This window comes from Anabrus simplex, chromosome 5, assembly GCF_040414725.1.
Source record: "Anabrus simplex isolate iqAnaSimp1 chromosome 5, ASM4041472v1, whole genome shotgun sequence".
In the NCBI taxonomy this organism is placed as follows: Eukaryota; Metazoa; Arthropoda; class Insecta; order Orthoptera; family Tettigoniidae; genus Anabrus; species Anabrus simplex.
This window is the reverse complement of record NC_090269.1, coordinates 324,736,550-324,753,485: the sequence shown is the minus strand read 5'-3', so window position 1 is coordinate 324,753,485 and position 16,936 is coordinate 324,736,550. Positions and strand designations below refer to the sequence as shown.

At 39.6% G+C, this 16,936-nt stretch overlaps 1 protein-coding gene across 2 annotated transcripts in view; it reads left to right on the top strand.

Annotated features, from left to right (window-relative positions):
• The window catches only part of LOC136874050 (dymeclin), a 276,206-nt gene that overhangs the window by 6,779 nt on the left and 252,491 nt on the right, over positions 1-16,936 (top strand). For both annotated transcript variants that reach the window (XM_067147559.2, XM_067147560.2), the window contains exons 2-3: positions 8,873-9,019; positions 13,928-14,055. In XM_067147559.2, coding sequence (XP_067003660.1) covers positions 8,873-9,019; positions 13,928-14,055 — 275 coding nt within the window. The remainder of the gene's footprint in view (positions 1-8,872; positions 9,020-13,927; positions 14,056-16,936) is intronic.

The window sequence follows — 16,936 nt, the reverse complement described above, 5'->3', positions numbered from 1 at the left end:
GAAACACCTCTTATACTTCATTCAAACATTAGCTTTTCAAGGCAATTTTGTCGACTTCATGCTACAACTGGAAAATTTGCATTACCAATTTTTAAGAAAAATCCGAAGTGACATTTTATGCATATGATACTGATTATCAGAAAGCAGACTCCCGTACTGGTTACTCAGCTTTAAAATACATTTTGGAGATGTTCATCACAGTAGAAAATTACTCACCTTCACGGTGTGAGTGGAGCAACTCCCAGGGAGGAATCACTTTCTTCACCTGCGGAGCTGGAGCTCGGAACGAGGGAGATGATCATTTCTTCCACACAGTGTTCCAAAACTCTTTCCTTTTTCCACTGCTTCTGCGTCAGTTCCCATGTGTGTTTCACCACAGAGGCCCATTTTTCTGCAGTGACATTCTCAATACCCTCTCTGGTCAGTCTCTCTATTTCAGTGATGGTGAACCTCTTGTTGTTCTCAGCTACGTAACCCTTCACTTGTGACCAAATATTTTCTATGGGGTTCAAATGGGCATGGTAAGGAGGCAGCCTGATCACCTGGTGGCCATTCATTTTTGCTATCTCATTGATGACGTAAACGTGTTTCGGTTTGTAAGTTGTCACAAGCTCTATTAGCTCTGACTTTGTAGTACAAGGTTCAGTGGTAATATCTGTGTTCCGAGGCAAGACATTTCTTTCTACCCAAGCCAGCATGTTGGCTTTTCTCGTCTGCATTGTTGGGGTTCTGTCTGCTATTACAGAATGGTATGGAGCATTATCCATAACAATGGTGGACTTCGGAGGAATGTTTTTAAGGAGGGAATTTTCAAACCATCCCATGAAGGAAGCAGCATTAATTTCTTCGTGGTAGTCCCCTGTTTTTTGCGTCTGGAACATGAGGAAACAGTTTGGAACGAAGCCTGGTGCAGTGCCAGCATGCAGGACAATGATCCTACTTCCCTTTCCTAACGGGGCTTTCATTGTGCCTTCTGGAGTTCTGTCTGACCACCCCTTGGTTAAGATGTGGTCAGCGTTTACAAATGTTTCATCAAGCCACACAATGCTTTCGTAATCTGCATTCCTAACAGCCCTCAAGTAGGGACAGTGCCAAGCCACGATATCATGTCTCTTCATCAACACAGTTCGGTTTGAGTATTTTTCAAAAAGAAATCCTAACTTTTGAAGGGAGATTCGAAGGGAAGACGCACTACCAAAAAACAATTTATCTTCTCTAAGACTCGTATGTAGTTTCCGTACTGTTGGGTGTTCCATTGCTCCTTCCTGGAAACCATCTATACTGGTCACACGTTTGTCATAGTGCCGGGTTTTGCCTGGTGTTGATAACCTGTCATGTGATGGTCCAGATACATCCACTCCCTCTCTTTCCCCTTCACCTTCTTCCCAAGGCTCTTTTCTTTCTTTTCTTTTTCTTTTGCTATTCTGATTATTGTAGCTTGATAAATTTTTAAAGCTGCTGCTGTTCTTTCTACAACTTTGTTAACGTCTATCAGTGGGCCTTCATTTTCCCTCTCAGCCTCAAAATATTCCCGTAAGGCACATACCATATCGCAAGCTTGACCACGAATAGCGAAGCTATGCTTCCCCATTACCCTTGCCTTTTGTCTAGGTGAATGAATTCTAGGTCACCCTCGTCGTTTAGCAACGCTCTGAACGGGTTGCAACATTTTGAGTTCAGTAAATGAGATGGTGTTAAAATGACACTATACTACACAATACTAAAATTTACACTACACTAGAATGCCAGCCTCGATAACGATACACTTATTAACACGAACACAATAGCACTATAATATTTAGCTGATTTCAAAAACACACTATACAGATAATATCACTCAAAGTAGACATTGTTATATAGCCCAGCCACATGTGCTACGGTATACTATATTGGCAACGTGGAACTTGGACCGACCGCCTCTCGAAGCTTTAAGACAGCGGAGATAGGAAAAGGGAGAGTGCATGTCAAGCTGGGATTGGCTGAAACGGGAGGCGTGTACTGGTTGCCATAGTAACTGCCACCTCCTGCTACCACGCTGAGAGCTGTCATAACACGCACATTGTTTTAATAGCAATATAGTGGAGCCCACTGGCCATTTTCTGACAAATAGGACCATCAGTTTACTGAATATTACAGTGTTTGCAGCATATCTGTTAATATGACCAAAAGGGATTTAGAGGTCGTCGTAGAACAAGCACTGTAGCAAGATATAGATACAGGCGTGTACTGAAGTTCTTTGGTTGACTCTTGGACAGCCAATAGAAATGAACTGTCCAACTCAGTAGAATTTACTGGAAATAGCTTCTTGATGACTTCAATGCCTTTGGAAGCTGCTGAGTTTATCTAATAGTTAAGGGGGGAATAATTTCATGTTCCCCTTAGCAAAATTCTTATTGTTTTTACATTTCTGAGCCAAGTCCCTGTTCAATGTCTCAGCAAAGTTACAAATGGCACCCAATTTGTGAGAGTTCTTCTGTCCATACAAACATTTTATGAAATTTATCACAGTTACTATTATGGTATCTTCTGACAATGGCACTAACCAGAGAGACCACTTCTTATGCCTTCAATCATTTGTGTATTTCCATTTCTCGACAGCAAGGTTCTCTAACGTAAATTTTCTGTTTTCTCAATGCAGCTACACCTAAGAATTTTCTGATGTAGTTAAAACTCCCTCGGACACCAGAGGAGGATTAACGGATGAGTATTTCCGTGAGAAATGTGACCAGCCTGCTTTCATCAGACGTGCACACTGCAAGAAATATGTATGCATGGACCACGCTTTTATTTTTGTTTCTGATCATCTAGTTGTTGAGTGTTTTATCATATTTGTAACTGTTTGTCACAAATAAGCCATTTGTTTTGTAACTTCATAACTCGCACATATTACTCATATATACCGTACTCACCACGTGCTTGAACACCATTTATAACTTTGCTGTGACATTAACAGGGACTTGGCTGAGAAATTTGAAAACCAGTAAGAATTTCATTAAGGCGAACATGAAATTATTCCCAAATATTCTAACAGCACTCACAATACACAATAATATCTCCTCCTTCCTCATTTCACAAACAACACAATATTTTTCTGTACATTGTACATACTCAGGGGTAGAAGAAAATAGAAATAATTCAGTAGCCAGCCCCTTTTTATCAGGAGCCAGGACATTTTTCGCAAATATACATTATGAACACCACAGGTTAGACTAGGATAAAGCTACGTATTATTTTTGAAGTGTGACCTTAAGTAGTATAGTCTCAGTTCTTATAAGAATGGAAATTTATATTTTAAGAGATACTAACCCAAATAATCACCAGTCACCTTCAAGGTCAGCGTCTTTTAAAATTACACTACATGTGCCTGTTTGATTTCCTACCAGTAACATTCAACTTGCTTAACAATGCAAACAAACCTTCAAAATCAGTGAAGGGTCTTTTTTTTTTTTTAGTATGATAAGATGCCACGAACAATGCATTCATATGCTGTAACATATTAGCATTCTTTATCTTGACGCACCTCGCTAAAAGTGCACATTCGGGATTTTTCATGGAACTTTCAGCCTCCTGCCGGCCCCGCTGTGTAGTGGTAGCGTGCCTGCCTCTTACCCGGAGGCCTCGGGTTCTATTCCCGGCCAGGTTATGGATTTTGACCTGGATCTGACAGGTGGTTCGAGGTCCACTCAGCCTACATGATTACAATTGAGGAGCTATCTGACGGTGAGATGGCGGCCCCGGTCAACAAAGCCAAGGATATCGGCCAAGAGGATTCGTTGTGCTGACCGCACGGCACCTCATAATCTGCAGGCCTCCGGGCTGAGCAACAGTCGCTTGGTAGGCCAAGGCCCTTTGGGGCTGTTACGCCATTTTTTTCAGCCTCCTGACACTTCGAGTGAGGATAGGATTTTTTGAGTGTTTTAAACGTTTTCGGTTTAAGTGGTCCTGAAAATCCGGATACACCTTTAGAATGTTTGTCGGCAATACTACAAAAGTTACTGCATAATGTACACTTCGCGTCTGTTATTTTTTGCAATATGATAAGATGCCATGAACAAAGCATTAATATGCTGTGACGTATTAGCATTCATTTTCTTTACGCACTTCGCTCAAAGTGCTGAAATGATTTCCGTTTGCCTGAAAATTGAAATTTCGATGTATTTTTTATGTTTGACCTATTATTGTCTTGAACACCATAAATTTCACGCTGGTCATTGTCATCCTGAACTCTACAGTCGGCACTTCCATCACGTGTTTTCTCACATTCACTCCCTTCTGTATCACTTTGTGTTACATTTACGGGCCCTACTTACGAAGAAATCTGAAAGAGTACACTGTTTGTTACTCGCATCAGTCAATTTGTGCGGTTTTGTTCGTTTCAATTCGCCGATTTTCTCAAGTATAGCATAGAAACGTGAAATACACCAGCATTAAATGGCTTTCGAATTCGCGGGCTTCGATGTCTGATGCTACGTTGCCAATTTTCCATAAACGCACAGGAATAAAAACAACCGTATTTATAAAGTGCAAACCGTTCAATACCAAGATGCTGTAATTAAATTAAAAGTTAAGTATAAATATTGTTCGGTGAAAATACAAGAATTGATAAACACGTCATTCCGTATGTTCTAAATGCAAAGAATGAATTCCACGGGAATTTACAGTATCAGCACCGATCAGCACTGCTTTGGCGGCAATAGTTGAGGAACGGCTAGTCACGGGAAGGATGGCGGTAATGTAGTGTTTGTGGAATTATTTAACATAGTAGTTCTCTGCATTTCTCCACAACTCTGGTATGATCTTTGTACTCGGCTGCCGATGGCTGATCATCTGTAAGAGAAATGGATGTGTTAGGATATGTCCATATGAAAGGATACTTGTTTGACGGGTTACAGCGATATCTCCCATGACCGCTAGGCAGCTCCCGCGCAGAACTGAAACGTCCAGTTCCAAGGTACGAAGAGCAATTACAGAATTCAAAACGCCGCCAAAAGCACAGAAAATGTTTATTGCACATATTTGAATATATGAGCTACAGAAAAAACGTGAAACACCACACGACTTGTTACTTTGTAAAGTGATGGGAAAGTACATGAAAGGGAACTCCGGATTTCAAAAAATAAATTTTCAAAACCGAACATGAAAATTCAGGCGCCATGGCGACTGGGCGCCCGGTATTTTTCGACCCCTGTACATACTTCATATGGTGGTATCCCTTATAACAGATCCAAACACATATTATTTACACTCAACATTCTAACTACGAGGGCTGATCAACAAGGACTGAGACTGATTTTTTCCTGTAGCTTCCGTGGTAGTTTCCTATCTGTAACATAAATATTTGAAAAGAGAGGGTTTTTATGTATAATGTCCATAGGTAGCAGCACTCTCGCATTGGTAGGTTGGTAGTAATGCTCTATTTCGTAGACGCTATGTGCATTTCGCATACCAGCCAATGGAGGTGACGCAAGAGGAGCGGTACAGCTCAATCAAATTCTGTTTTCGTTTAAGCCATACAGCCACTGTAACTTATGAAAAGCTGAAGCACCATTATGATTCTGAAGGAAAACAAGCCAGCAGTGAGGAAATTGCCAAAAAAGGCAAAAGTTGTTCCATCTGCACGGAAAGTGATGATCACATTTTTTAACTGTAATGGAATGATTTACCAGCATAAGTTCCCCCTCACACTACTGTTACTACATGTTAGTATTTGCTACAATGAGGAAGCACATTGCAAAGAAACGACCAGAGCTCTCTCGGACTGGATGGCGATTTCATCACGACAAAGCATAGCCTCACGTCGCATATCGAGTCATGCAGTTTCTGGCTCGATTCAACGTTATCTGTGTACCGCATCCACCTTATAGCCCTGATCTTGCACCCTGTGATTTTTTAAATTCCCATCACTAAAGGCAAAGCTTTGGGGCATTCGATTTGAGAACTCTGAACCAGTGCTCAAGAAAAGTGAGGCGATTCTCAAGGACCTGACAAAGAATGGTCTTCAGCATGTGTTCAAGGACTGGCAGAGACGCTATAAAAATTGCATTGAAGTAGGAGGGGACTACTTTGAAAAAGATCATGTAAAACATTGAAATAGAGTAATTAACATCTGTGAAAAAAAAATCAGTCTCAGTCTTTGTTGATCAGTCTTCGTAGTAAGGACATGGTACCTCACTCTCACTGAAACTTCCTCCTTCTCCACAGACCATGAAAGATTTATCACCCTTGCCTCGCACCCTTGATAAATCATTTCAGCGATAAGGGATTGACTGAATGAATTCCTAACATGATTACACAAGTAACTAACTTGGTACACTCAACACTGCTGCTGGTGTATTATCAACGAATGGGACTGGTGGCACGGGGTCTAACGAGACATTTGATTGCACCGCTAGACAATAACCCCTCTTTCTAAGAATCAACACCTTTTACTACAATGCTACTGACCTCAGACAAAAGGCAAGGAATGTGAGGAGTGGTATGTGGCAGCCAAGGTCTCAAAGTTTAAAAATAAGCACAATCAAGCAAACTAAATTTGTGCCAGATCACAAAATACCCTGTGCCGCCACTCCCGGGTTAACAACAACAACAACAACAACAAAAAAAACCCTGGTTTATGTAAAACAAATACATTTGCTCCAGTGCGTACTCAAGTAACAAAGAAAGAAACCGAGATCACATGCAGTAGGTACTGCAGTTATTGGTAGCCATGTGAGAGTGGTCTACTAAACATTAGTTCTCAGTTGGAGATTTTGACAGTGGTGATCTTTTGCTGAGATTCATGCTTGAATCCATCTTGAAATACCATCCACCAGGTCATCAAACCATTCCTGTCCAATTTTTTGCCTGTTCATCTTGGTTAGTTACACTTTACTAGGTCATTCACATTTTTAAGAAGGTGAAAATCATGCAAAATGATGTGAAATGATACCTATAGTAGATGAGAGGAGAGATCTTTCCCTTATGCCTGCTGAGGCCCACCAGCCTGGCTCTAGAAGTATTCTTTAGTAAAATGAAAACTGACTCTATGCCAATCTCTGAAATGCAGCCATTTCCTGTGTTCTTATTGGCTGCATGACAGTTCTTATAGTATCGCATAGATCTCACGTAATATCTGGCGCATTGTCACCACATTCAATGAAAATAATGAAACCGCGGATTTTGAAAGTGATGTGCCATAGTGTGTGCCTTACGTAGTTACAGTATCCGGATTGTAACTATCCAAGGGTTTTGTCACCAACCAATACAGTTACAGGGGTTACTAGAGGCCCCTTGACCACTTTGCAGCTATAACCTGGGGGCTAAGGCTTCCAGATCCCCTTTTCTTACTCCCAGCCCAATGGTCCTGTCGCTTGACCTAACCAGTCCAGATCAGTGGTCTCACTATCCAGATGTATCTAATATTCTGTAATGTTCTTGTCAGTAGCCTGGCCTAACTTCCTAAGTTGGAGTCTTGTGTAACACGCTGTCAATTTGTGTGAGCTGCACCATGTTGGATTCTAAACCTATCTTGGCAACCAGCTAGTGTGACCTCTTTGACAATTTGTAAGTCTTGCAGATTACATGGTTGATTAGGATGTTCATAAACAGCTTGTTTCGATTTATCCCAAATATAAAGATATATGATCAGTTGGGGTGAGGAATTTGTTGACCACTCATTTCAGGTGATACTAGCATGATGAAGTAAGGTGTTAAATATAACTGTAAATTGGACATTCATGTTATTAGTTGCTACAGTGAAGTCGTATTCTTAATGCTGGCGATGTACCCCATTATTGTTTGAGAAATGTTAATCCTGTACTTTGTAACAGGAGGTGTATGTAACTGAGTGTACTACCTCCGAACATCAATGTGCCACTCCATGCCTAAATGGTTGGCATAGTGGCCTTAGGTCCAAGGGGTTCTGGGTTTGATTCTTGGGTAGGTCAGGGATTTTATCCTTTATTGGTTAATTCCTCTGGCTTGGGGGGCTGTGTGTTTGTGCCATCTTCACAACATTAGAATTCATCTTAGGTGGGACCCCGGCTTTACAGACGAATAGGTTGCAGGCGTCAACTCGGAAAGACCTGCATCAGGTCTTGATTGAGGCTACAGACCATTATGATATATCTGTGAACCACAACCACTTTGCTGCACAGTATCTAAGACATGCTGCATTACTTTTAAAGTTAAAAACTTCATGATTGTTCCGTATTGAATAGAGAAATAAGAAGATGTACAATATTATAGGGAAGGATCCACCTATAATATTGTACATCTTCTTATGCTGCATTACCTCGTTCCTTATGAGTACATTATCAGCGATCGTCAGTGTTCATATATACACAGTATATCCAAACCACATTGGCAAAATTGATTCAATTTTGACATTCTGTTTTACAAATTTTGTGTATCTGCCTATGGTGGGATCTTTTCATTGTTCACTAGTGCCTGCTAAGCTCAGGCAATATTCAACAGTTGTACCATGTGTGTTGAATGCCAGTGACTGTTCTTTGTTCTCTGACAATTCAAGGGAATCTCACTTGCCCCACTTTGTAAAATTCATATGACATGTTATGTTGACACCAAGCGAAATGGCACAATAGGGATTTGCTACATGTGTTTGCAAATATTTTTTGTCACATTGTAATGGTAGCAAAGTAATGAAAGAGGGGGCATAGTAATAGCATTGATGTACATCTGACACACTCTATTAATATTTGAGGGCTTAAATGCAAGCAACCTATATCAGTAGATTTTGTGGAATAATGTAGAACTCCTTTGAGCAAAATTCCTATTTCTTGGGGTTTTTAACATTGGTAATACATGAAGGAATATTTACCATCAATCAATACTCACTATGATAAAAATATATTTCTGTTTCTTTCATTGATAGTTCAGAAAACCGGTTGCTGGATGAGAGGATTGAAAAATTTTGTCAGCAACTTCTAGTCCACAACCTTTCTTCTGGAAATGTGGGATCATTGCTCCATGTGTTCTTGAGTCGTGCTTCTGAACTTCTAGCATCTGCTCAGACAGACAAGTGAGTATCCTACCTATGAAATGAAAGTATCTTTCATTTTATTGCTAGCTTCATTTATCATCTTTTTAAAAAATATTTATGGAATAACATTTTTGGAGATGTAGTCTTCTCCAATGCTAAACAAATAACTTCTTCTTCACCAACATCTACATGAACATTATACAGAATCAAAGGAAGGGAACTAGGAAGTGGGATAGGGACTCACACAAAGCATGACAAACTGTGATTTAAGTTAGTGAGAATTGATAGTTCAATAATACATATTGATCGCCAGGCTGGTGGTAAGGGAGTAGCCTTCTGTCTCTTTGGTATGCCAGAGAGCTTTGGTTCTGTTCCCCTGCTTGTCCATGTTTGTTGGAATGTACAATTATAAGTCCCTCTTGAATGACCAACATCTAAATAGTTCTTAAGTGGAAGTGACTAAAGTTTCTGTCGCTGCCATATATAGGACTGGCTGATGTACCCGTGCTTCGCAACGGAATTCAAAATTTTATACGGAATTCTAGGTTAGGTAGTGTAAACGTTGTGAGCAAGATTGTATTAAGTTGCATAGCTCTTAACGTTGCCCTAGAAGCACGACGGGCAAGTCATCAACTTTTCTCATATCAAGACTGGGTTAGGGAATTTTCATTGTAATGGTAGGCCACCTTGCCTACCGTCAGTCACAATCAGGTTGGGGAGTTTTCATTATAATGGCAGACACTCACTCTCCACCTGTCTTTATAGATTCTCAGAAAGACTCTCTTAGTGGTTTTCCCAATTGAAATGAACATGGGTCATTACAATGACGTCGGTAGGAATGGCGTGATTAAAAGCAACGCCTTCATATGAAATACTCGATCAAATGAAAAACCACACATTTTTTCACTTTTAACGAACAGTACTATGCTGCCGAACTAACAGTCCAAAGCTACAGAGCTGGAATGACCAAGACGCTAGACATCCGTGGTCCATGAACAATCTTCGTCCTTTTTTCGGCGGGGTGTGTGTGTGTTCAAATAGTGAATAGTCCCAGGGCAAAAACTATGCCCGTTTACTTATCGGCTTCCTGGGAGTGCCCGATGAGTTGGAAAATCTCAATTCACTACACTGGCGGGGGAAAGACCTATCTGATGCGGAGGCAATTTTTCCTCCAAGCCAGAGAAGAAACCACATCTTCGCTGCTAATTTGGAGTAAAATTAATGTGGATTTAATGAAAGTGAAGAGGAAGAAGCTTTTCCTAAGAAACGGCTCTTTTCAAGATTGAATTTTGAGTTATTTAGTGAATTCTGGTACTATAATTTGGAATAGGGCTAAACTGTAATTCCAGACCAGTTCATACTACTACTAACTGAGCCTCTGACTTAAGTGCGCACACTGCTCATTCAAAACAGCACGTCAGAGTAGGTATCGAATAGCTGGCATACTATGATGAACCAGTGTGTTACGTACCAGCAGTATCAGAAAATCGATGAACCAGAGGATTGGCATGCTAAAGAAGAAAGTTATCTAACTTCTCAACTATTTCCCACCAATATTCAGTTAGGCTGTTATACTCGGTACGCAGCAGTAATCTCATCTATCGGAGGTGAATGTCAGCATAAGAGACAAAGAACATTACAACAAACAGCGGTCAGTGTAATGTTATTGTTGATCTATGTTACGCGCTTTCGATATTGTAGGCCGTCACATTATTAATTCAGTGGCTTGGTTCTAAAAGGGCCAATGTCAAAAAACCTGTTTTTGAGCTGTGAGCATTTGAAGTATTGCTTATAATTTTCCAACTATTTTTTTCAACAACTAACTTTAAATGACTTCATACTTTCTTTGTGGGATTAACCTGATTAAACGCTCATTTTTTCTATCGTGTTCTTTAAAAATTGCCAGGTCTCTAATCTTTATTGATAATCTGACATTATTGGCAAGGGCTTATTTAATTAAACGTTAACTGTTCGTTTAGTACTTAACAGAGACATTGGCCCTTTTAACATGTTGCAAGCCAGGATAAAACGCGTTTATATCGGTTAATATCTCAATTCCGATAAAAAATGACATTGGCCCTTTTAGAACCAAGCCACAGAATTCTGGTTCTGAAATACCACTCTTATCATAGTCGGTACGGTAAAACTGAATAAAACATAAATGATCGGAAATTATATTCTCTATAACTTTTGTTATATAGTACTTTTCCATAGGACCAAGAACATAGGTATTTAAAAATTAAATTTTAGTTGCCTTCCCCTAAACTACCATTTCACCCAAGGTGAATAACATTGTTTATAGCTTAAACTGTAGTTTCTTATTCCCCGACTCTATATACCGATTTTCATTAAATTCTGTTTACCTATTTTGTCGGGGCTCGGCGTTGATATGGACTTAGCAACAAAAATCCAAATTCATGAATATCTGTGTGTTATCATAGCCGGTACCGGTACGGTAAAAATGCATAAGATGTAAATGATCAGAAATTTAATTCTATATAACTTTAGTTATGTAGTATTTATCGATATGACCACTAATAATATAAATATTTGAGAATTGAATTTTAGGCCTTCCCCTAAACTACCATTTCACTCAACGCGAATAAAATAATTTATAGCCTAGATTGTACCGGCTCACCCCCCGACTCTACATACTGATTTTTATTAAATTCTCTTTGGCCGTTTTCTCGTGATGCGTGTACATACAGACAGACAGACAGAAATTACGGAAAAGTAAAAACTGCATTTTCTTGTTACTGTGGACATGATCGATACAGAAATACCATTCTTTTCAAATTCTGAGCAATGTACAGACAAAACTCTTATTTTATATATATAGATGTAATAAAAAGGTAGGCCAAACTTTCAGGACACGTTCCTCACACGCAGAACAAAATATATGGACATAGGTGTAGAAACACCTTATTTTCATGCTAGAACTCATTGGGCCGATTGCAGAAACGGTGTTTAGATGATGTCTACAGTTAAACAGTGCCTAAATATCGCTGCCGCATTGCAGAGACATTATTTATCACTTAGACACTGTCTAAAACTGATGTTCAACCGGCCATGTTTAAACACTACCGAGAACACTGTTTAACCTCAAATGAGCTGAGTGAATCACAGTTAGAGGTTATGTACCATGAAACATGTAATTTGTATTATCATATTGAGATGATTCTGGGAAGAAAAATGAGTCCGACGGCCTCTCTGTGGGTCGCCCACTGTGAAATCGCAGCAATTCGTTTGAAATGTATGGGATAGTAGAGCTTAAAATAAGATTTAGCTTTTCAAGAGAGTTGTTTCTTGAGACTGACAAAGGGATAGTCCAGTAACTGTCAAATGGAATACAATTCTTGGCAACCGATGTACTTTATTGTACATGGGGTAATTTCCATGGAATTATAGGACACTTAAACTACATACATGTTAGAATTACTTGTCCCATTCGTCAGAGGGCTGTCATATACATCAACCAGGAGTGATTCACTTATATTTACTGCCAAGTAAGCACACATAATAGTAAAAACTAAAAAGTAGGTTGTATGTGGTTTATATATATGTATATAGATATAGATAATCTTCGCGCTAATTCAGAAAAATTTTCGTCAACTATGATAAAGAAAAGGCAAATGGAGGTGATGGTGGTGATTATTGTTTAAAGAGGAGGACTGGGAAAAAAGAGCCGTGGCCATAATAACAGCCCTAGTATTTGCCTGGTATGAAAATAGGGAAACTATGGACAACAATCTTCAGGGCTGCTGATGATGCATTTCGAACCTACGATCTCCAAAATGCAAGCTACATCTATATGACCGTACAACACATTACTATTGTTTCATCTTCCCTTCGTCGAAGCTAATTACGACTAGATTACACTCACCATAACAACGCTATAATCAAAGCTGGCGTGTTGCTTTGGTGTCGATAATATTATGAGATTTAATTCCCACCAAAAGCAATATTTCTTACCTGGGCAAGTCATGTTCATGCTTAGCTATATTTGAGTAATGTGTAGGAAGACAAACAGCTGACTGGTGTTCGGCGCACACACCAACGAATTTCATTGGTTGCGACAAGCAAAGAGTTGCATGAAAGATACTTCTGTCTCCATTTTCAAACCAATATTGAAACTTTAAACGATGTCTAGTTAAAAACTGGGTGAACATTGTTTATGCAATGGAAGATTGTGCTCGATTTAGACGTCGTTTAGGTAGACGTTGTCTTAAGTCATCGTTTCTGTAATCGGCCCAACATCTACAACAGCTATACATGGTACATTAATCATGGGAAACACACAGGAATAGAATGTACTGGCTTACGACCTGAAATGTTCAAAATGCCCTCCGTTAACATTGATACATGCATCAACCTGCCATTGCATTGAATCCCGGATGCGCTGATGTATCCCTGTGACAGCATATTAATGGGAGGTATTTTAAACACTTTATGTAAGAAAGAGTTTTGTGGTATGCTGGTATGCTGTTCCTGTGTGTTTCCTATGATTAACTTACTATGTAGAGTCGTGGTAAATGAGTTCTAACATGGAAGTAAATAATTTCCGGATCAATGTCCATATAACATTTTCTTCTTCTACATGTGAGGAAAGTGTCCCGTAACTTTGGCCATACGTTATTTTTACACCCCGTTTCGTTATTAGCAATTTCATGATGTTGTTTTTGATAACCATCTTCCATGAGCTGAAAGGTCTTTTACATGGCTACTGCATTTTTTAAACTTCTGTTTTGATTTTTTTGTGATATGACAAGCATTAATGTTTTGTTGTAATGACTTCTTCGTTATTTCTTAGCTCATTCTTTATTCTATCAGACTTGGTCTTGCTTTCACATACCAGATTACTGTACGTTTTTCCTTCCACGAATGGAGGTTTTTCTAAACAGTAACAGATGTTTTCTGTGTTACATTATAATCTTCTTTTCCTTTCAGTAATATGTTTAGCTGGCAGATCTATAATGCACTCTTCATCTTGCGCTGTATCACTAAATACTTTGTGGAAACTATCAAAGAAGACGACTTGGTGCGGCAGTTTGAATCTCGACCACGGTCAGTTGATGGTAAGAACGTTCTTGTTGTAGACTTGAAAGTAAAGCACATGGAGTGTTAGTAATATCGCATATATAAATATGTAACTTTAAATAATTTGAAATGTACTTTTCTAGTACAATATATTTTATTAATAAAGCTGGAATTTCACAAAATTAAGCACTGTTGAGAAGTGCATTAAATTCATTATCTTTATGGATGGATTGGGTCTAAGTTCACCCTGGCATTTTAGTAGGCTATGTCACAGATGTACCACCAATATTCATAATCTTGGTTCAGATACTGTGCCCGTGTTGATTCATTATGGTACAAAATATAAATGCCAATTTTCCAGGTCGTAGAGGCGCGCGGCTGTGAGCTTGCATCCGGGAGATAGTAGGTTCGAATCCCACTATCGGCAGCCCTGAAGATGGTTTTCCGTGGTTTCCCATTTTCACACCAGGCAAATGCTGGGGCTGTACCTTAATTAAGGCCACGGCCGCTTCCTTCCAACTCCTAGGCCTTTCCTATCCCATCGTCGCCATAAGACCTATCTGTGTCGGTGCGACGTAAAGCCCCTAGCAAAAAAAAAAAAAATTTCCAGGTTAGAAAATAAATATATAACCAATTAACTGTGTGTTATCACATGAAAAGAAAATATTGAATAAGTTGTGCTCTTCATTACTATTCTGAGCTTTTTTAATTAATTGACAATATACACTGACTGGCAAATAAGAGATTACCGAATGAGTTGGCCGTGTGGTTAGGGTCGCACATCTGTGAGCTTACATTCGGGAGATAGTGTGTTCGAATCCCATCATCGTTGGCCCCGAAGATGGTTTTCTATGGTTTCCCATTTAACATAAGGCTGCTTCTTTCCACTACTAGATTTTCACATCCTTCCTTTGCCAAAAATAACGTATAATCCCGAATACCAGCCGCACTTTTTCCTCCAAAATATTGGTTCTAAATCTTTTGAATATGGTTACCGTACTCAAAATACCACATGTAAATGGGTATTCAGGTCTTATTGTGGTTTAGTAGCATTCTAGAAAACAAGATCAATTTTTTCTCAATACGGTTACATTGGCATGTAAACGCAAAATGTAAGGTAATGAAATACGGAAAATCAAAGAATATGGGTAAATATGAAAGCTGCTGCAGCGGATGCTTGATTGTCATTTGTTTCACAAGTGTTGCTGGCATGCTGAATGCGCGAATAGCCGATCTTGCAGGATATCGCACTTTGCGAGAGTCGAGACTGTTGGTTATGAAAGTCTACCTTGCTCATATTCGAGTTCCGCATCTGTCCCGTGAAAGTGCTATCTTGATAGTAAGCGATGGATTCAAAACGGCATCTGCGGTCATTTACTGTGCTTGAGAAACGCAAAGTTGTAAGCGAAGCTGAAATATACAGAAATCGTGCCGTTGGCAGAAAGCACGATATTGATGAATTGTGTAATCGTGATTGGCAGAAGAAGAAGGAAAAACTTCTAAAAAGTAATGGCGATCGCAGAGCGCTCCGTGGTCGGAGTGCAGTGTTTCCGGAAATTGAAGAATGACTCCACAAATTTGTGATAGAAAAACGTGAGTTAGGATATGGTGTTTCTAGTGAAATGTGTCAATTGAAAGCACCAGAGATCTCAAAAGAACTCAAAACACAGAGTTTTACTGCAAGCTGTGGATGGATCCGAAACTTTTATCGGAGAAGTGCCATCCATTTTCGGCAGAATGCTGTTATACCTATTCCCAAGAAAGCCATTGCTGACAAGTGTGTAAACTACCGCACCATTAGTTTAGTATCTCACACCTACAAAATTTTAACACGTGTTATTTACAGAAGAGCGGAAAGACGAGTTGAAACTGAGTTGGGAGGAGATCAGTTTGGCCTCAGAAGAAATGTAGGAACACACGAAGCAGTCCTGACTTTACATCTGATTTTAGAGGATCAAGTTAAGAAGGACAAGCCTACGTACATGGTGTTCTTAGATCTGGCAAAGGCATTCGATAATATTGATTGGACCAAGCTATTTGAGATTCTGAATGTGATTGGGATCAGATACCAAGAATTATCAACAATCTGTATAAAAATCAGTCTGCAATGGTAAGAATCGAGGGCTCTGGAAAAGAAGTAGCAATCCAGAAAGGAGGAGGCAAGGCTGCAGTTTGTCCACCCCCTGTCCCTGTCAATGTTTACATAGAACGGGCAGTAAAGGAAATCAAAATTTGGAAAGGGAATCACAATGGGAACACATTTATTTATTTTGGACACAATGGGGCGGATGCTGAATGGAGAAATTGTGTTTCCTTCAGCCTTTTCATTTAGTCCTTGTGCAACGTGTTCCTTGAAACAATCCCTCACACTCTTTTCCTTCAACTTGTCTAGATCCCATCTCCTTGCATTCCATCCCTTCTTCAGTTTCTCTAACTTCAGACGGCATTTCATGAGTGACAAGCTCTGTCGAACTTTGACCTCAAAATTGGGTCTCCTGTTTCATCATTGCCTGAAGGCGACTCTTTGTTGGTCCAGTAAGGGTTGCTGCTTCCAGGCCATACGTCAGTATAGGTACTAAATATATTTTGTACAAGCTGATCTTGGAAACTAACGGAAATGTTTCATCCCAAAGTATTTGACGTACAGCGTGATAGAATTTGGAAGCTTTCTGTATTCTGTTACTAATCTCTTGATGTATGGTATTGTCTGATGACAGAACACTACCTAAATACCGGAAGTTGTCTACAATATCCATTTCCTCATCTCCAATTCTTAGATGAACAGTTGGAGAGTTTCTACTCATCACCAAGCCATCTGCCTTCGTTTTGCTGATTTTAAGACCAAAGGTTGTAAAAGCTTCATGCCAGAGATCTAGTCTAGTTTGTACTTCTGCTTCTGTCTCACCCCATACCATTACA